Here is a 21,642-nt window from a genome sequence, read left to right as displayed (position 1 = left end):
ATATATAATTTTGAATCTTTTGTCTAAAATACATATAAATAATTGAAAACGCTACTTTTTAATTATAACATATTCTACTCGAAATTCAACTCTAACATGTTATATTTCATTACAAATATGAACCATTACATAACATATGAAGATATATGATATATGAAAATTTTGATTTAAAATTAATTGAATAATAAACTGTCACATATCAATATCAGAAAATATTTATAGATAGATAATAAATTGTGAAAGCTAAATTTCCGTTAGAAGATATAATCAGTTGGTTAATATAATTTAATTAGAATTCAATTCATTAATACTAAAATACTAATAAAATGGCGTTACGATTTAAATTATAATTAATAATTAATAATTTAAGAATTATATACGCGCCCGTGCTTTGCACGGGTTAAAGGCTAGTATATATATATAGGCCATTGCTCAAAACAGAACACTCTTAAAAAAAGAACAACACAGAACACTTTAGAATCAAATGTAGAATCTCATCAAAAACTTGAATTAAATTCAAATTTTAAGGTGATTAACGTTTTATTATGAATAAAAACAGTATACACCATGTTTAACAATAAATTTAAATTAAAAATAACATGTTTCTATGTAAAATAATCGTGCAAAAGATATATCTATATGATTCTATTCTGGATTCTGTTCTTGATTCTATTCTGGATTCCATAATATTTCATAGTAATAATTTGGATGAGTTTGGGGTGTTAGATTTCATATATTAAGTTTAATTGGTATTAAACCATGTAATTATAATCTTAATAAATCATTTTTTTATAAAAAATGAAGTGTTATGATAGTGTTCTTTGTTGTTCTTTTTTTAAAGTGTTCTTTCTTGAGTGCAACCCTATATATATATATATATATATATATATATATATATATATATATATATATAATCTGATTAATGTAAAAAACTAGTAATCTAATAAAAAACAAAAAAACGAAAGAATATATATATATTAAAAATAGAGGAAATAAAATAATGTAGAAATATTAATTAATCTCTAACCAAAGGAAAATTTTTTGGTTAGACACATAAAAATTTAATAATTTAACTGAGGAATAAAAATAGAGTTTAAAACACAATTAAATATATTATATATAATGACCATCAAAATGGTAACACAAGCCATGAAAATGGCACTAAAAACCATTAATGGCACAATAAAATCATCAATAATTACCCCCATAAATGGTACTAAATATTCATAAAGAATATTTATCCAATTAAAATCAAAATTTAAAAACGTAACTATTATAATTAAAGCTAATAAAGACAAATAATGAATAGTCAATAAAAAGATCACGTAATTAAAGCTAACCACATTTAAAATTAAATTGTTTCCAAAAAATCAAACAATCATAATAAATTACGGATTCAAAAATGTAACGGTTTTGGCCACCATTACAATCATAATAATCACCGCTACACCACTAACACCACCACCGACAAAAATGTCAAAGAGTTCCTGCAGGTTGTGATTTATAATAACTAGCTTTATAACCCGTGCGAGGCACGGGCATGTTCTAACTTCCCCTCGTTTTGGAAAAATCTTATATGTTCTTGTGAATGCGAGCTTTTTCAATTAAAAACCTTCTTGATTTGTATATTCGTTGTGTTATAATGCGAACTTTTCAATTAAAAACCTTCTATGTTGTGTTGTAAATGTGAGTTCTTCCAATTAAATAGTAATGTATTATGGAGGTGATGTTTAAGGTATGCAAATGTAAAGTAAGCAAAATTCTAACCATGTACAATCACGATGAATGTAATTAATTTTACAAAGATCTTTTACACGTGTTGAGAAAAAAAAATGTGCCTAACATTTTTTGAAAGAATCTTGGTTCTAGAAATGCAATTGAGATCATAATTATTCTATCCTTTCCTACTTATATTTACTTCTTATGAGTTTTGTAGTACATGCATCAACAACCTTTACCACTTCTTGTGAGTTTTGTAGTACATGCATCAACAATTTTTTCCACGTAAAATTAAGTACCAGGTCCTCTCAGCCTCCTGCATTAGGGGGAATGTCAGATATACAAGGTTGGAGCATGGCCACCATCAAAATATGTTCGAAAACGGGCGATGATAGTTGACAACCTGAATTTGTCATTGCGAATACATCTGCGCGCAGTTGCACAAGATTTAAAGTCTAGAGCTGCCAGCTACAGTCACAATGAAGAAAACTTGCTGCATTAGACGTGTATAAACTGCATGGCAGTATAGAAGATTTAAGATGCTGGATAGTTTAGTACCTGAGAAGAATAATTCTTGAAAGGTGCAAGCTTATTCGGTGTGAGGAAGTCTTCCTTTGCGACTACATTTGGGTAGAGGCTGGTGAGGGGCTGCAATCCTGCTACCATGATCATTGGCAATGATTTTATTAGAAGTATCCGGAGGGAGGTAAGTAATGGACCTGAGTTTCTATATGCTATAATAACTGCACAATATTTTATTAAATCATAATTAAATTTTAGTAGCAAAAAGTAATATACCTTGCTTCTATATAAGAATATATGTTCAATAGGCTCTAAAGGAATGAAATGTGCAGAACCAAACTAAGTAAAAGCATCTGTATGAGTTCAAAGTCACAGAAGCTCAGATGATAATTATCAGTTAATGGATTGTCAGATCTATAAAGTGGCTTTTAAAGTTACTATTTACTCCATGACATTAGTTAGCTGATTGAAAAAGTAAATTAAGATTTGGGAAAAAAATACACAAGAACAGGCAGACACTTTCAATAAGTAAAGAAACATTTAACTACGCACACATTTGTAAATATATTAATTTGTATTCAAATTTTTTTTTTATAAACAAGTTAAAAATTCGACATCTTAGGGAGAGCCATGATGGACCAAAATATAACCGTCTATATCATAATATAAACATGAAAGAATAATATAATCCTGAAACTTACCTCTTTTAGACATTTGCACTTTCAGAAGAATCTCAATGGAGCAAGTTCCTGGATATGATGTCAAGAGATAACCCTGTCTATATTAATATTTTGTATCAGAACAATTACGGAATACATTTTTACTGTTTTTCAATACTTACAAAAAATGAATATATCCAAGCTACTACAAATATCAGAGTAAAATAGTATAAGGTTTCCCAAATGTTCTGTTTATAGTCCAAAAAGGCTAATACAAATAATGTCGTTTGAGCAAAGTGATAGATAAAAAGAGTGAAACTATATTCCTTTCTTTCTTTTACTATTAAACAATAGTCACATGTTTGTGTGAGATAATAGTCATGAAGATAACTGACCACAAACAAGGGCAATTTGTGTTGTAGAACCAAGAGCAGCACCCAAACTTATATCCAGCTTGTTTTTGAAAGCAAAAATTTTCTGACAATAGGCAATAGAATGATGATGACGAAACTTGCAGATAATCCCCAGGAGGCTGATGGTTCCTGTAAAATTCTCATATTACTCAAATTTATACGGATAGAATAGAAAAATTATATGATTTCATTAGATCAATCAAATTCTAGTCGGATAATTATGAAGGGAATAAGCAGATACAATGTTCAATTATCTCAATTGTGCCAACAACATACTAAGATAACACTGATATAACAGTCATCGCAACCAGCCAAATAAATCCACTCCAAAATCCTATAACAGGTGCTTCATCCAAAGCCAAATCACCATCTTCTCCCTAAACAACATGACAAAATACAAATTCCAAAAACCATCTTAACTATATATATTAAATTCAAATAACACGAGTTGCATCTTCTTCTCCACACATAAAAGTAAAGAAAATTGTACCTATTGGGCTTCCAAAACTTCACGATGAGTCCACAACTGGGAAAAAAGGCCCTAGCTGCATGCAACATCACCAATTAGAACCTCAATAGCATAGAAAGCCACACAAGGAGTAATCATGCTACCATGATCATTGGCAATGATTTCGACATGGTTACCTTGCCAAACTCTAATACATGAATACATGGTTCCCAGATCAATTTTAACTGCAGGACCTCATTTTCCAGCCATTCTGTAAAATCAAGTATAATAGTGCAAATAGGAACTCATATAAAGATACAGAGTTTTTCTGCCAAAGTGAGTAATTTGCAGAAAGGCAAAAATCCCGAGGAAGTAAAAGCATTCTTTTTCTTCTGTCGTAGCTTCTGCTCTGTACATTTAGCTTCTTTTACCATCTTTACAAGATTCATTTGACAATTTCTCCTCGTTATTGGTTACTTTAATCTTGATCTTTTGTCCTGTACTAGTCTTTTATTCTCTTCTATAAACTGCTCTTCCACTCACAAACCCAATCTTCTCGTATATATCTGGAACCAAAACTAAATCCTAGAATCAATTAAAAAGAGACCTAAACAAATCAAAAAATAAATAATAATATCTTGAAGCAAAATAAATCTTGGAATCAACTAAAATAGGCACCCAAATAAATCAACAGACAAAGAGATATAACTAATCAACATGGACGGAACCGAAGATTAACGGAGTAATAAAATGGCACAAGAATGCCATCTCAAGGCCAAGAGCTCACGTAAAATTTCACAATCAAGACAATATAAAATTTCTGGTTTTATATCAAACTGGTCACCCGTTACGTCAAAATGTCTCACTTGACCCACCAATCTCATCGGGGACTCATTTAAGGTACTATAAACCAAATATACATCATTTTACCCACATTATTATTCATACATCTTTACTTAATCATTTATCAAAAATCAACTGTTTGTCTTTTTACTGTAAAACCACTTCGAGTACTTTCACAATTGTCCCTAGTATTTATCAAAATAATTTGAGAATTTTTAAAGCGACATAGCTAGAGTGATCAAATAAAAATATATTTATAGCTATATATATTTTATATATATAGCAATGTTGTTTTAGAAATTTCCAGATTATTTTGATAAATACTAGAGACAATTATGAAAGTACTCGAAGTGGTTTTGTAGTAAAAAAATAAACGGTTGATTTTTGATAAATGATTAAGTAAAGAGATATAAATAGTGATGTGGGTAAAATGATATATATTTGATTTATTGTGGTTTAAATGAGTCGCCGATGAGATAGGTGGGTCAAATGAAACATTTTGATGCAACGGGTGGCCAGTTTGATATAAAAGTCAAAAAAATTCACAATCAAAATACAGTCTTGCTTTGTAAAAAAGGAAGTTAAATATCACCTGGAAGGAATGATTCTAACACCGAGTCCCTCAACGCACGACAGTGATTGATCATATTTTACAGAGTAACTGGCACGGGAAGAAGAGAGTCCGGATCCTCTATCCCCTCTTTGTGTCTCCCCGTGTGTCCCCTCTTCCTTATTGGTCAGTTCTTTTAATTCTCACGTGATCTCTCTTTCAAAATTTTATTAATTTTAACTAAGATGTATTTGAAATATTATTGCAGAATACAAATAAACCACTTATAGAACGTGTGTATATCTCAAACTCTAGTATATCAAGAGTGTAACGAATACTGGTCAACAGTCAAAGGTGGTAAAGGTTTTTACAAGACAAAAGAAGAAACAGGGGAGCAAGGGCAGTTTGGGAAAGAACTAAAAAAGGAGTTGGGTCGGGTCGTAGAAAGTAATGGTCCGGGTCGTAGGGTTTTAGATAAAAGTCAGTAGAGAAAGGGGATCTTTTATCGAATTGCTGTGTAGTGAACTTTTGGGAGAGGTCTGGGGCTCTCGAATCGCCCAGGTTGCGTGCTCTGTAACAAGTGATACTTGGTGAATTAGTCCGTTTTCCATTACTATTTCCTTTTAATTTCACATATCTTGCTCTGTTAGTTCTGTGAGTGTGAGTTAGGGTTTGAGATTACATCACAGTTCTTTACAAGTGGTATCAGAGCGATACGATCCATGGCACCTACGAATCCATCCGTATCGCAAAGGGTTGAGGAATTGGAAGATGCGTTTGGGGGTCTTGAAGCGAAGTTGTCGGCGTTGGTTGCAGTCTCCGTTGAGAAGGCTGTGGGGGTCATGAAACAGTCATTGGTGGATCTGTTGCTGGAGGGTCAGGCGGCCACAGCTCAAAAGCACATGGGTGAAATGGAATCGTTAGTCTCGCGGCTTGAAGGGCGGATTAATCGGGTACGTGAACATCATGACTCGCTCCTTCACTCGGTAAAAACAGATCAGGACAATTTTCAGGCTGAGATTCGCTCTACCTTGACGGGTTTTCAGTCGCTGCTTCACCACCCACCTGAACCAAGTGTGAATAATGGTGATTCTGGGTCTCGTGGTCCACCCCACACCCCGCACAATGGGCTTGTGAGCGGCAGTGTGTTTGGGTTTTCACCACACGACAGGGGAAACTATGGTGGCGGAGGGTCCGGTGGTGGTCCAGGGCATTGGCGATATCGGAAGTTAGACATGCCCTTGTTTGATGGCTCCGACCCTGATGGGTGGATTATGCGAGTGGAGAGGTATTTTGGGTTTTACAAATTATCGGAGGAGGAGCGCTTGGAGGCTGTAGTGGTTGCGTTAGAGGGCGACGCCCTACGCTGGTACTTGTGGGAAAACAAGAGGCACCCAATTCGGAGGTGGGCTGACCTTAAGGTTTTCGTTTTACGCCAGTTTCGACCCATGTGTGGGGGGTCGTTGTATGAGCAATGGCTTGCCACAGCTCAGACTAACAGTGTTGGGGAGTATCAAAGGAAGTTCATAGAGACTGCGGCACCATTGGATCGACTCTCGGAAGAGGTGTTGTTAGGGCAATTCCTTAATGGGTTGCGAGATGATATTAAGGCTGAAGTGAGATTGTTAAGCCCTCTGAATCTAGAACAAGCAATGGAGATGGCCTTACGTGTTGAGGAACGGAATACATTGATGACAACAAAGAAATCTGGGGTTAGTTGGTACAAATCAAGCACAGCGTCGTACACTTCCAAGGGCTCAGTTCCTTCAGCTGTGTCATCCTTGGTGTCTGTGCCTCCATCCGTGGCTGTCAAAAACTGGTCAATAGGCGCCAGCGACTCACAATCTTCTGTTACAATGCCTAAGTACTCAGGGCAGAGTGGATTCAAGACTGGGGGTGAGGTAAAGCGTTTGTCGGAAAAAGAGTTGCAGGAGAAACGTGCCAAGGGTCTGTGTTTTAAATGTGACGACAAATGGGTTGCTGGGCATCGTTGTAAACGTCGTGAACTAAGTGTATTACTGATGGACGATGAGGATGGGGAAGGGTCTGAGAATGCTGGCAGTGAACCCCCTCCATCACCCACGGAGGACGACCATGGCGAAATTAGGGGACAGCCTGAGGTTTCCCTCAATTCTGTAGTAGGTTTATCCAATCCTAAAACAATGAAGTTAAAAGGGCTGTTAGGGGACAAGGCGGTGATTGTTTTAATTGATCCGGGAGCTACCCACAATTTCGTGTCACTCACTAAAGCTTTGGAGTTGCAGTTGCCTATAACAGATGAAGGAGGGTTCGGCGTATCCTTGGGAAATGGTGACACTGTGAAGGGCAAGGGTATTTGCAAAGACGTTGTGTTGCAACTGGATGGTGGTATTGTGGTACGAGATGATTTTTTGCCATTGGAATTAGGGACTACTGATATTATTCTGGGCGTACAGTGGCTCGAACAATTGGGACCTGTTACCACAAATTGGAAGACACAAATAATGCAATTCAAGGTGGGAGATAAGGTTGTCACGTTGATAGGGGATCAGTCATTGGTCAGGTCTCAGGTGTCCCTCAAGACTATGCTACGAACACTTCGAAAGGAGAAGCAGGGGTATTGGATCGAAATACAGCAAGTAGAAAAGGTGGATGCCGTGCCCACACCACCACTAGGAGCTGAGATTCCTGCATTTCTGGAAACAGTGCTGCAACAGCACTCTTCTGTTTTCGCTGAACCTACAGGACTCCCTCCCCCTCGGAATCATGATCATGCAATTACTTTACGCGAGGGTAGTAATCCAGTTGGGGTAAGACCTTACAGGTACCCCCATAGCCAGAAGGACGAAATTGAACGTATGATTCGAGATATGCTTGCTGCCGGGATTATAAAGCCGTCTACAAGCCCATTCTCAAGTCCTGTTCTCTTGGTTCGTAAGAAGGACGGCTCATGGAGGTTCTGTGTCGATTATAGAGCCTTGAACAAGGATACGATACCTGACAAGTACCCGATACCAGTGATTGAAGAACTCCTAGATGAACTTTACGGTGCTCGGGTTTTCTCTAAATTAGATCTGCGTGCGGGATACCACCAGATTCTAGTCCGCCCCGAGGACACTCACAAAACAGCGTTTCGTACGCATGATGGCCACTATGAGTTCCTTGTGATGCCCTTCGGGCTTATGAATGCACCCGCAACATTCCAATCCTTGATGAACGACGTATTCCGCCCTTACTTACGGAAGTACGTTTTGGTTTTCTTCGATGATATCCTCGTGTATAGTAAAACTGAAGCTGAGCATCAGCAGCACTTGGCAGTGGTCCTGGCAACATTGGAGAGTCATAGTTTGTTTGCCAACTTGAAGAAATGTGCTTTCGGAAAATCAGAGGTAGCCTATTTGGGCCATATCATTTCAGCACAAGGGGTGGCAGTAGATAATGAGAAGATTAAAGCAGTTTTGGAGTGGGAAATACCCAAGTCCCTCAAGGAATTACGGGGATTTTTAGGGCTAACGGGGTATTACAGAAAATATGTAGCTGGTTACGCCCAAATAGCAGGGCCCTTGACTGATCAATTGCGAAAGGATAACTTTGGCTGGTCTGCTGAGGCTACACAGGCGTTTAATTCCTTGAAGGCTGCGATGACTCATCCGCCTGTTCTAGCTATGCCGAATTTTGGTAAACCGTTTGTACTGGAGACTGATGCATCCGGGTATGGGGTAGGAGCAGTACTCATGCAAGATAACAAACCTATCGCGTTCTTCAGTAAATTGTTGGGCACCAGGGCACGGCAGAAGTCCATCTATGAGAAAGAACTTATGGCCGTATGTCTAGCCATACAACGATGGAAATATTATCTGTTGGGTCGCCACTTTATTGTCAGAACGGACCAGCAAAGCCTCCGGCATATTACTCAACAAACAGAGGTTGGTGGAGATTACCAAAAGTGGGTGAGCAAGTTAATGGGATATTCTTTCGATGTGCAATTTAAGCCAGGGCGTTCTAATTTGGTGGCTGATGCTTTATCCCGAAAATCTGTGGGTGAAGTAGAACTGGGCTCATTGTTGACGACTATGGGGTGGGACTGGAAGGAGCTCGATAAGGAGGTCCAAGCTGATCCGGTGTTACGACGTATTATTGAGAACATTGTTCAAGGTCAGGCTCAATTAGATGGGTTTACAGTGGTGGAAGGACGTTTGTTGTGTCGTGGTCGAGTGGTAATTCCAAAGTCGTCCAAGTTCAAGGACATGCTGTTACGCGAATATCATTGTAGCCCAGTTGGGGGGCATGCCGGGGAACTGAAAACTTACCTTCGACTGGCAAGTGAGTGGCAATGGTCAGGGATGCGAAAAGATGTGGCTGAGTTTGTCCGGGTTTGCATAGTGTGTCAGCAACAGAAAAGTTCCCAGAAGCTGCCAGCCGGGTTACTTCAACCCCTCACTATTCCGACATCAATCTGGAGCGACATTTCCCTAGATTTTATTGAGGGTTTGCCCTTGTCGCGAGGTATTGATACTGTGTTGGTAGTAGTAGACAGGATGACGAAGTACTGTCACTTTATTGGATTAAGACATCCGTTTACTGCCGTGACAGTTGCTGAAGCGTTTGTAAAAGAGATTGTACGTCTCCATGGGTTTCCGTCCTCCATTGTATCAGACAGAGACAGAATTTTCCTCAGTCATTTCTGGCAGGAGCTCTTTAAACTCCAGGGCACCGAGTTGAAAAGAAGTACTTCGTACCATCCGCAAACAGATGGCCAAACTGAGATTCTTAATAAGTCTCTTGAGACATATTTACGCTGTTATGCCTCTGCTCATCCCAAGCAGTGGGCCAAGTGGTTGCCCTGGGCGGAATTCTCGTACAACACTTCCTCCCACTCTTCTTCACGGTTCACACCATTTAAATTGGTTTATGGGCGAGACCCTCCTCCTCTGGTTCGTGTGCCACATGGGGTAACTGTTGTCCACAGTGTGGAAGAAATTCTGCAGGAACGTGATGCTATTGTGGACGAATTGCGGGTGAATTTATTACGGGCACAGCAGCGGATGAAATTGGCTGCTGATACTAAAAGACGTGATGAGGAATTTGAAGTGGGGGACTGGGTATACCTCAAACTCCAGCCATATCGTCAGAAGTCGTTGGCCAGGCGGCCGTTTGAGAAATTAGCAGCAAAGTTCTATGGTCCATTTCAGGTGTTATCCCGCATTGGAAAGGTAGCTTACAAGCTCGATTTGCCTGCAGAGAGCAAGCTGCACCCTGTGTTCCATGTATCACAATTAAAAAAGGCATTGGGAACTCAACCTTCACACCCCACAATTCCTGCCCAGTTGAACTCAGAGTTGGAGATGAATGTGTTCCCAGAACAAGTGCTAGCAGTGCGAACTAAAGGTGCTCCTGGTACTGGCCATCTGGAGGTATTGCTGAAATGGAACGAATTGCCAGAGTTTGAAGCAACTTGGGAGGAGGCTGAGATGATAAACAGGCGGTTCCCGGATTTTCACCTTGAGGACAAGGTCAGTCGTTGGGAGGCGGGTAATGTAACGAATACTGGTCAACAGTCAAAGGTGGTAAAGGTTTTTACAAGACAAAAGAAGAAACAGGGGAGCAAGGGCAGTTTGGGAAAGAACTAAAAAAGGAGTTGGGTCGGGTCGTAGAAAGTAATGGTCCGGGTCGTAGGGTTTTAGATAAAAGTCAGTAGAGAAAGGGGATCTTTTATCGAATTGCTGTGTAGTGAACTTTTGGGAGAGGTCTGGGGCTCTCGAATCGCCCAGGTTGCGTGCTCTGTAACAAGTGATACTTGGTGAATTAGTCCGTTTTCCATTACTATTTCCTTTTAATTTCACATATCTTGCTCTGTTAGTTCTGTGAGTGTGAGTTAGGGTTTGAGATTACATCACAGTTCTTTACAAAGAGCTTTTCACTTCTCGATTCACTGAGCCAAATCGAAACTACCAGGGGTTACTACAGTAGTAAATAGCCAGAATCAGCAACACATGTTGATGAAGGAAGGACCCAAGGATAATGGACAGGCTGGGCAGGAGCTGGTTTTGGTGGATGGTAGAATCTGATAAGAACTACTTTTTGTGAACTCTGAGATAAAAACTTTTTTTGGCTGCAGGCTTAATCTGTTTCTTCTCAATGTAGACTTCAATTTTATAAATTCCCAATCATGTTTTTTTTGTTGCATTAAATATTAACTCCATGATGTATAGTTTGGTTTATCAAAAAAAAATGTACTAGTGAATTTCCTTCATTTACCAATTTAATTTTATTAGATTAAATATTATATAAATAATATCTCAATTTTTTAATATAATTTAAGTCATAAATAAAGTATTTTTTGCTTTTAAATTTAATAATATTAAAGTTTACAAAATTTTAATTAATTATTTAATATAGAAAACATAAAAATAAAATTACTGTATAATATTATATTTATATCATGTAAAAAATATTTTTAGTTGATTACGTACTATATGGAAAAGATATTTAAATAATTAAGATATACGTAAATAAAGTATTTTTTTGCTTTTTAATTTAATAATATTAAAATTTTCACAATTTTAATTAATTATTTCATGTAGAAAACATAAAAATAAAGTTACTATATAATATTATTTTTAGATCATGCAAAAAACATTTTTAGTTGATTATGTACTATATGAAAAAGATATTTAAATAATTAACATATATTTTTTAAAGTTAAAAAAGTATAACAAGCTCTGATGATAAACTATCCAAGAAAGAATATATAAGAATTTATAGATCACGTGAGAAGTAAAAGAACTGATCAATAAGGAAGAGGGGACACACAGGGAGACACAAAGAGGGGACAGAGGATCCGGACTCGGAAGAAGAAGGGTTGAAGGGGTATGTATATGTAAGATAAAACGGATAAATAAATAAAATAGATAAGTAAGAGGGGTAAGATGGTAATTTCGCACGATGAAATTGGCTCATCAAAACCCATGTTGTAGTATTATATATACTAGCCTTTAACCCGTGCAAAGCACGGGCGCGTATATAATTCTTAAATTATTAATTATTAATTATAATTTAAATCGTAACGCCATTTTATTAGTATTTTAGTATTAATGAATTGAATTCTAATTAAATTATATTAACCAACTGATTATATCTTCTAACAGAAAATTAGCTTTCACAATTTATTATCTATCTATAAATATTTTTCTGATATTGATATGTGACAGTTTATTATTCAATTTATAGTAAATCAAAATTTTCATATATCATATATCTTCATATGTTATGTAATGGTTCATATTTGTAATGAAATATAACATGTTAGAGTTAAATTTCGAGTAGAATACGTTATAATTAAAAAGTAGCGTTTTTAATTATTTATATATATTTTAGACAAAATATATTCAAAATTGTATATTTATAATTAGTTATACATTTATTTATAAGTATTTTTTAATATTAATATATGTTATTAACAATAGTTTCACCTTTTTTCAACTAATTATAAATTATATTTAAAAGATATTAATATACATCAGGAGTGTTTTTAGTATATGGAACTGTTTAATAGATATCTACATGTTGCAGACTTTTTAGTTTTAGAGGAGTGTACCAAACCAAAATTTTGTACGACTACAAATTATACCCATGTTGGCTTTTTATAGTATAGTATAGATAATAGATCAGATCGCGTCTCTAAATCAAAAAATACATAAAAACACATGTAACAAAATGTAAAACACGTCTAAATGATGAATCAAAATCCTAATTCTAATTCACAACACCTAAATCTTGAACTTTCTACTAAATCAATCTCGTAAATTAGAATCAGAAAAATCGATATACTTATAAATCAAAACAAATCTGATAAGAAGAAATGACCGAATAGAAAGATCATTATCGAACCGAAATAGTGACCAAAGAAAAATCAGGGTTTTGGGTAAAAAAGAAAACTTTTACAGATCAACACACTCAATTATCACCCAGATCACTATGCATCTCATTCTAGGAAATATCATATACATCTAAATTGCCTATAGATACAAGAAATCAAGAAAACAACTCAAGTCAACCAAAGACCATCATATCTCTACACACAAATGCATTCAATCAAACCACAAAACTCCAAAAATCCATCTAAGAAATCACAAAAATTCAAACGAAATTTCAAGAAACGAACAAAAGAGCAAAAAAGATCTGACCTTTCCAGAGATAATCAACCAGCAATCTTTTTAAAACAAATAGTAATCTGGTATGGGCTGGGTGAAGAGGCGTTAGAATGTTCTCCAACGACGGAGCAATTGACCCTCTGTTCTCTTTGATTGCTTATAGAACTAGACATTATATACGAAATGGTCAATAATAAACTGTTACTTGCATAGTTTGTCGATAAAATAAATGCCTTGAATTTTAGTTCAAATAAAATTCGGGAAAACTATTTTAATAACAACTCAATTTCAATAAAATAATTTTAGTTCTAACGTATATGGTATCAAAATAATAAGAAAACTGAGTGGGAGGGCTGTACCGGTGAAAACGAGTCTTATTTTGATTTAAAAGATTACGGGAATTTCACATGTTTCGGACGCTCACCCGAGTTGAATAGACCGTAGCAAGATTTTATCAAAGAAAAACGGGTTCCAAACTGTGCGCATTGCATGAGGTTCTCATTACCGGATTTTTTGCTTGATTGATCCGATTTACATACTATATTGAGTGTCAAGTGAAACTAATCGGCAGTTTTCTAAGCAAGTTAGGATGTCCCATAATACAATTTTTCTATCAAAATAATAAGAAAACAAAGTTTGGAATTTTTTTTAACAGATCTTGTAATAGAATAAAGATGGTATTTTGTCTGACTTTAGTATATACTAGCATTAGTGCCCGTGCAATGCACGGGCCTGGCATGAATCAGTTATTTTTATAAATGAACACAAACTTGACTTGACAGGAGAAGTGTCACATAAAATGAGAGAGAATTTATATTACACAATAAAAACCACTCAACAAAAGGTGCTCAAGACACCAACATGAAAGTTAGTGCGCCTTACCTAAATTAACATGAGTCTAAAACATAATAAGCATAGTTACGAATCACCAGGTGCAACGAAAAAAAAAGAAGAAAACTGATTCAAGTAATAGATGCAGTAGAGTCTAAAACATAATAAGCATATATATTACATATCCAGTTACGAATCACCAGGTGCAACGAAAAAAGGAAGAAAGCTGGTTCAAGTAATAGATGCAGTAGACGAGTCTCCTTATCTCATGAAATAGGAATAAGTGGAAAGAAACTCTGGAATTGTTAGGCCATACAGTCCAATTCTTTTCAGGCAACTTGAGCCTTCTGGCGCTTAGTGTATTGAAGGATAGAATCCTTGACCTGTCACCAAAAAAATGAAAAATTAAGTCTTTACAAAGAGTTGTTTAAGACTATTTTTGTTCCAGAAATCAGGTTGATTGGTCATTACTGTAACAAAAAACAACAATATCTGATTTTTTTGCTACGTTCCCATTCTACACCGGAAACTATTATCTTGAGGCCTAAGGGTAGATACATATAACTACAGGAAGGGTGATATACAGGCACAAATTTGAAATCAGAAAATGATACTTTTTATTTGTGTATACATGGAGTATTAATCTTATGGCATTGGACCTTTTTAATAGCTGATGACAATTAACTAAATATAAAAACACAGCCATGGTTGGAAGCTTACAATGCTTGCTTACCGCTTGCTGAGATGATGACTTGCTACACATGATTGCATCAAACTCACTGCAATTGTCACGGTTTCCATTGGTTCTGCAATTTTCATTACTTGTGCAAAACTCTTTGTAGAAGCTGCTAGCTGCATGTTTTATAAAGTCAGATTACAGGATTTTAGGTCACAAAACATAGAAAATCAGAAAGCAAAACATCGTTGACTTGGTAAATTTAAGGCAGTTTTTGACCAGACAAACCTGAACTCTGCTTGTGGGAGTTCGATGCTCTTTCATCTTTACAACAGTATGGTCACTTCTGACAAATCCGCTCTGATAAACATCAGACTTGCCTATCACGCGAGTTAGATCTGATCCAATGGAGCGAACTCTGCCACAAGTAGACAAGTCCCTTTGTTAGTTTGTTTGCAACCTGGTTATCATTGCACAGTTAAAGTATTGAAAGCAAAAGACCTTGGATAATTTCAAGAACATAATACTGATGTCATCACCACAGGATGGTTACGTTCCATATCACTCTGCGAGAATGGAAATGTGTCAGGCATCTTCTGGAGACTATTCAAAAAAGGGAAAAGTATTTCTAGAGATGCTTAATAATTGTTTGGATCAGATTCGAGCCCCATCCTGGGAGCAGCGAGTATTCATGCGATGTGATGTTAACTTCGATATTTCGTTGCAAGGGAGGAACTTGAATACCTTTATTGGAAGAGCTGCTCATATAGAATTCCTGGAAACTGATAGTTTTGCAAGGTTCATAATGTGGTCATTCCCTGAATTGTTTTAACCGTGTTCCTCTCATTACCATGTTGGCTGCAACAAAGTCTAGTATCTGTGATGCTCCAATGGCCTTCCACTATTACCATACAGAGGACATATATTCGCGGCTGCGAGTTTCACCAGGAAGGGGATCGCATCCGGTCACAGAGATTATAGTCTGCTATCTGACGGAGTACTTCGGAAATTTTGTTATCAAAATTTAATGTAAAAATTTCTTGTGTCTTCCAGCGAAGTCTTGTGGAAGCCTCAGGCCTAAGCGATACTGCAGCTAACAGCAAGTCTCGTGTATTTTATGGAATAACTGGTTGTATACTGGATTCTAGAGGGCTGCAAGATAAAAGTTGTGATATAATTCTGTATGTACAGAGTCGATCTAGTTTAACCTGTAATATCTCAGGACGGGGTTAGTATACATTTGCAATAATATTTTGTAACAGTGATACTAACATATGAACACTCAAATGTCAGGTCCTTCCTAGTTTGTAATCATAGTATGCTGATAGTAATACCGTAGCCCGAGGAAAAGTAGTCTTTCAACTTCCTAACCATATTTTGCTGATACAGGGATTCTTTGCAGGTTGCAAGAGTTTTAACAAAAAAAAAAAAGTATTGAAACATTCTGTTCAAATTAGAGGAGAAGTTATTTGATCAGTTATGTACCAATTGTCATCCAACTCCTATCAACATAATTTGCATAATAAAAATATTTTTACAGGAGAAATAAAGAAACTTGCATTATAATGGGCCTCAGGAACTTTAAACTTCCACGATCTCATTAAGATCAAGTTTTTCTGGACTTCATGCAATTTTTTCTCAGTTAAATCAGAATGGATCACAAGCTTGCCTACAGAAATAAAAGGACTACGTAAACATTGACCTACAAATCTGATTCATGCACTGAAAGTAATTTTAATACTCAACTTTGATACCAAGTCTTTTATTTCTTTGAGATTCAACAAACGCTTCTTTTGCCATCTTATCCATTAGCTTACGCACAGTGGTCTGGTTGGATTCTCTGTCGAGCTTGTTAAAGAGCATGATAAAGTGCCTGCAAGTGATTATAAGAGGATTGAGCAATATATCTATTCTATAAGCTAAAGGATATGTGACATCCCATTATGTTTATCATTATAGATTAACTCCCACACAAATATTTGATAAAACACATTTCTAGTCCTACGGAAAAACTAATACAAACACATATGAGAGCTGCAATTATAGATTATATTACAACTAAGAATAATTTATGCATTCTTTTCGGTCTTATTTTCTATCTTGAGTCACATATGTGGGTAAAATTGAAAAACTTGCAAAAACTCATAAACCAGGACTTACAAGAGCTTTAAAAAAATGGAAGTAAGACTTTTTAGTAGAGAAGATAGGCTGTAGAAAAATGGATTGGCAAAACAATCAACAAGATATAAGTTCCTCTTCATAAATTGCTTTTCCTCCCCAAACCTTCTTATTGTTGCTGCTCCAGCAATTGACTCGAAAAATAGGTGGATTACTGGCGATTTTTGGATGCCGGTAATTGCAGAACAGTTCTCTTGAAGGCGCCATATAGTATTTCTACACACATGTAATATTAATTAAATTTAAACGGTTCCATAAAAGGTATGATTTAATATTAGATAGTGAGATGCAAAATAAGCAAAACGAAAGGAACCCGTAAAGGGCATACCTCTGTCTCTATAGAGTAGACCAGATCACCAAAACAGTGGTAGATAATTTAACAGACTAGATGGGTATGTATTCCTTATATAAGCAACCCCTAAATAATTTTGATTACTACGGCAAGTAAATATCTTGAAATTTTTTTAAGTAGAAAAAAGATAATTTTGGAATTTGGGCCTATATAATTAATTTACGTATTACAGCTGAAAGCATATGATGATAAAAAATGCTTCTACCTATATTCTTTTCATCATCCTAAAAAATCTTTTCCAATACATCCAACAGGGGAATGTCGATTACATGAAATCAATTCCGCTTGGACATAGTTTCTTGTTTTAACTACTACCCCATTTTGAAAAACAATTATTTAAGAAGTACCGAAAATGCATTAGCATAAAATAATAGATTCCCGAAATTGCATTAGAACATGTTATTATATATGTATATATGTGGCGACAAACATTAAGTGACCTGATGGAATAAACTTCAAAATGACCATAATTTTACTTGCATCCACAAACAAGGCCAGCACCTGCAGTAAGTTCATCCCCTAACAATATTGCAGTTCCAAAGTGACAGCTGAAACAAATATAGGGGAGCTCCAAAAGATAAATGTAATAAAAACCTGCGAGTATAGCCATTTAAACTCCAGAGACCGCATCTCTTCGAGCTACAGGCGGTACCTATCCTCCCAAGCTTGTAACTTGAGGATCCTCGTGTTTCTAAGATATTCAGAAGTCTTTCTCATTCTTTCATCTCTAGCAGACATTAAATTGTCTTGGTAAATTTCCTGAAACCCTGCCAATGGGATAGCGGCAACAATAGAGATTATGGTGGCAATCAATGTTGCAATGGTAGCAATCCAGCATTTTTGTAGAGAATAGCAAGCGCAGGTATAATCTGCATTGGAATCAACTTTTTCACAATTTACAAACCTTAACCATCTATTCATTTGGTTCAAAGCACAAAGTGATTATCCATGTGCACAACAGACGCCCCTGGACAATCCCAGGATTGCAGAAATGTTGGTGTCAACACTCGAGTAAAATAATATGGACATGACATGATACCCGTATTTTAAAATATTTCCAAGAATATCTTCTTTGTTTGTTCCCTGATACCTAAATATGAAGCAATTATTGAAAAACAATAATTGTGTAAAATATGTTACCTTATTCTCTGGGTAAACTTTCTCCTTGTACCAGGCCTTTATTGAAGGTTAATAGGCACTAATTCGATGTTGTCTTGTAGTCCCTGCAAACACTTTGTCAATTCCCTTTCATTTTGAGAGTAAGATATGTAGTGTTCGAATCGACTTGACACATGGTTAATTCAAGCCTAAAATGTATAAATTTTTTTTTGCTAAATAAAATGTATAATTTATATCAAGCCTAATTACATTCCTAAATGTCTATATATAATATCTTAACTAAACTGATAAGAAACACTTAGAAGAAACGTAATAGGATTGTTGTTCCTTATCGGCTGGGAACTTAATTTGTCAACTCCTGCATTTATCAGCTGGGAACTTAGTTTCTCAGCTCCTGCATCACTCCTTTGAACAATTTTCCTTTTACTTAGTGGCAATGTCCCCCCATACTAAGGTGGTTTCTAGGTATTTACGTTCACAGATATATTTAAGGTCAGATTATTATCAGCGCCTGACTTATACTGATCATTCCGTAGTTTAAAGGTGCTTTAATCAGCCTTACCATTCTACTATACTGGACCATCAGTGAATCATCATCTCTATTTCCAGCAGATGTGCTAGAATGAGAAACATCTGTACCATTAATTTGGCCGCCCTCATATAGTTCATAATCAGACACATGATCAGAAGTATATCGGGGGTAACTTTCCAACACAGTCCTCTTAGATTATGGTTCATCAAAATCGATGAGTAATTTGATTTTCCTCGGGAAAATAGTCAAAACCTGCAAATTCTCTATCAGCTTCAGCAGGAACTTCTCTAGACTCTGTCATATGGGCATGGGTGTTAGAAACATCTACACCACGACCTAGGCGATCAAATACATTTCACGAGGACCTGACTTTGGCTACATCTTTGATAGCTTCAGCTACAGCTTTGATAGCAATTGTCATGCTGGCATCAGACATTCTTGCAGCGGACGGGATGTTTAGAGTACGATCTTCAAGTGATGACTCCCAACAGAAGTAGAAACCACAGATCGTAGCTGTTTATATGAAGGCTCCTTACTCAATCCACCTGAACTTGGGGAGCCAAGAGCATCTCTCACTGCAGATTGCAGCAGCCTCCGAGGGGCATTGATTAATGTTTTAAAAACATCATCTTTCTGTCCAAAGTACAAGTATATGAGTCGATAAAAGTCAAGAGAAGAATCTTGACATTAATCAAATAAAAAGACAGTTGCATAGGCCAAACTGATGATCTATGTAGGTGGTTTCTGGCAACTATCTTATCGTAAATTCCTTGCTTAAAAAGAGCACCTTGTGCATGTATATACTTATTAGGCTGGGTAAGAATTGAATTTCAGAAAATCAACATCAAATTTGATCCTTAAAGCAATATCTGGAAATAACTCAGCTTCATCAAAAGAGTATTTGTTTGTCAGCCATAGTAACGTGTTAATATGACCAACAAACTATTAAATGTTTTATTCAAATATTAAGAGCAGGAAAATTATGAGTATATCATAACAAACATTTTGTTGGAAACTGCAAGTTAGCCAAATTACCAGAATTTTGTTAACGAAATTACATTAGTTTCAAAGACAATTAAAAATTAATCTTAATAAAAAAAATGACATAAACGTGTTAATATGACCAACAAACTATTAAATGTTTTATTCAAATATTAAGAGCAGGAAAATTATGAGTATATCATAACAAACATTTTGTTGGAAACTGCACGTTAGCAAAATTACCTGAATTTTGTTAACGAAATTACATTAGTTTCAAAGACAATTAATCTTAATAAAAAAAATGACATACTGCTGGTCCATAATTATAAAACCTCATAATCTATTTGGGTACGTACAGGAATTAGTCGCAAACTGGAATACATATCATTATATACAGATTATGATCAAAGAAACGCGCTACAAAACTGGAATATTACTAATTTACTGACCTCTTGTCCGTAAAATTTGCCAGCAGCTTTTAGCAAAATCAAATTTTAAATTCTGTTAAAAATGATAAAAGCTAGAAGATGAAATACGCAAAAAGAAATCAAGAAGGCTACTCAACAATGTTCTTAAGTTGTTCATACTGGGAAGCCAGTAAAATATGGCATGATTTCAATGATGTCCTGGAAAAAAGGTTCCCCAACTCTCATACCCAATTCCACCTTCGCCAAGTGTTCCTACAGAAATCCAAACTACACACAATCATCCAATTTCAAAACTACTAAAACATTCGTGTCATACATATAGCAAAGTAAATTAGCAACCTAAATAACATTCTTTATTCATAAATCCTAAACCCAAACACAAAACACGAATTACGTAATCACCGCTTTCATTAGTTTTGACATGACAGCCATCAATGATGGTCTCGAGCAAGCTGAGAAAGGCACTCCTCGAGACGGAGAAATGATGGATATCAATATAGCGTGAAGACGTAGAATGCGATCAGCTGAAACTCGGAAGGCAGGCAGGCAGGGACGGTATAGTGCTGGTTTTGACAGGATGAGGTCCGAAATTAGGCCCGGAGGGATGTTATGGTCTTTTTATCTTTTTTTTTTTTTTTTTTTTTTTTTGACAAAATGCAAATTCAATTCATTAAATTAAAACAAGTCTAGTCGAGACAAATCCCCAACTGACAATGCAATCAGGTTGATAAACAATAAAACGAGCTAAACAAATAGCCGCATTGTTTCCAGACTGCTTAACACATTGAATCCAAGGATTCTTGAAATTGAAAATGAATACAAAGACTTCTCGAGTAAACCAGCACACATCAATCCCGCAAATGATAGCTTCACAATTGACCTTCACAATAGTTCCATTGCTGTTGCGGTGTTCAGACGACTCAGTTATAAAAACTAAGCAATGAGGAACAAGAGTCCTCGAATAATGAACAACTATAATTTGTGAAAGGTGAGCACATGCGATCGCCACCGTTCCAAGCATACCCCAGCTATCTACATGCCGGGAGCCAGCTACAGACATGCCGAAAGTATTAATGATGCGATAAGCCAGATCTCTCAAAACTCCATCCCAATCATTTTCATTAATAACACAGAAACACATAACAATCACAAACATAACAACGCACAATCACCCAAAAATTGGGTACTAAATCAATACACGCCAAAAGGCGAGACGGGAAAACACAATCAGACCTTTGATTTCAAAAGATCTGATTTAT

The 21,642-nt window shown here is 36.1% G+C and overlaps 1 protein-coding gene across 34 annotated transcripts; it reads right to left on the bottom strand.

Annotated features, from left to right (window-relative positions):
• Window positions 1–1,782: 1,782 nt before the first annotated feature.
• Window positions 1,783–20,998, bottom strand: LOC108202469 (protein ROOT HAIR SPECIFIC 17-like). 34 transcript variants are annotated; one of them, XR_010287193.1, is made up of 18 exons: window positions 19,005–20,996; window positions 18,464–18,546; window positions 17,918–18,090; window positions 17,764–17,824; window positions 16,954–17,187; window positions 16,540–16,666; window positions 15,538–15,945; window positions 15,295–15,359; window positions 15,082–15,211; window positions 14,851–14,969; window positions 13,320–14,500; window positions 3,959–4,327; window positions 3,804–3,858; window positions 3,590–3,690; window positions 3,296–3,442; window positions 2,943–3,019; window positions 2,278–2,375; window positions 1,783–2,187 (listed from the first exon to the last, which is right to left on the bottom strand). XR_010287193.1 is itself a non-coding variant. In XM_064083949.1 (17 exons), exons 14-17 carry the CDS (start codon window positions 2,953–2,955, stop codon window positions 2,011–2,013), a joined length of 288 nt encoding a protein of 95 aa, XP_063940019.1. In that variant the 5' UTR covers window positions 2,956–3,019; window positions 3,296–3,442; window positions 3,590–3,690; window positions 3,804–3,858; window positions 3,959–4,327; window positions 13,320–14,500; window positions 14,851–14,969; window positions 15,082–15,211; window positions 15,295–15,359; window positions 15,538–15,945; window positions 16,540–16,666; window positions 16,954–18,090; window positions 18,464–18,546; window positions 19,005–20,997; the 3' UTR covers window positions 1,783–2,010. The 34 variants fall into 34 exon arrangements, 1 of the variants encoding a protein (XP_063940019.1); XR_010287196.1 differs by having other exon boundaries at window positions 16,954–18,090; window positions 19,005–20,456; window positions 20,543–20,635; window positions 20,778–20,996; XR_010287192.1 differs by having other exon boundaries at window positions 16,954–18,090; window positions 19,005–20,456; window positions 20,543–20,635; window positions 20,786–20,996.
• Window positions 20,999–21,642: the final 644 nt, after the last annotated feature.

Source organism: Daucus carota, chromosome 9, assembly GCF_001625215.2.
Source record: "Daucus carota subsp. sativus chromosome 9, DH1 v3.0, whole genome shotgun sequence".
NCBI lineage: Eukaryota > Viridiplantae > Streptophyta > Magnoliopsida > Apiales > Apiaceae > Daucus > Daucus carota.
Note: the sequence above shows the minus strand (reverse complement) of the source record. Positions and strands in the feature narration are given on the sequence as shown.

Excerpts from the sequence above, each read along its gene's own strand:
- LOC108202469 (XM_064083949.1), bottom strand. Across the intron at positions 2,188-2,277 it reads TCAAGAATTATTCTTCTCAG|CTGGCAGCTCTAGACTTTAA; the intron begins GTACTAAACTAT and ends TTGTGACTGTAG. Across the intron at positions 2,036-2,122 it reads ATTCGCAATGACAAATTCAG|GAGGCTGAGAGGACCTGGTA; the intron begins GTTGTCAACTAT and ends CCCCTAATGCAG.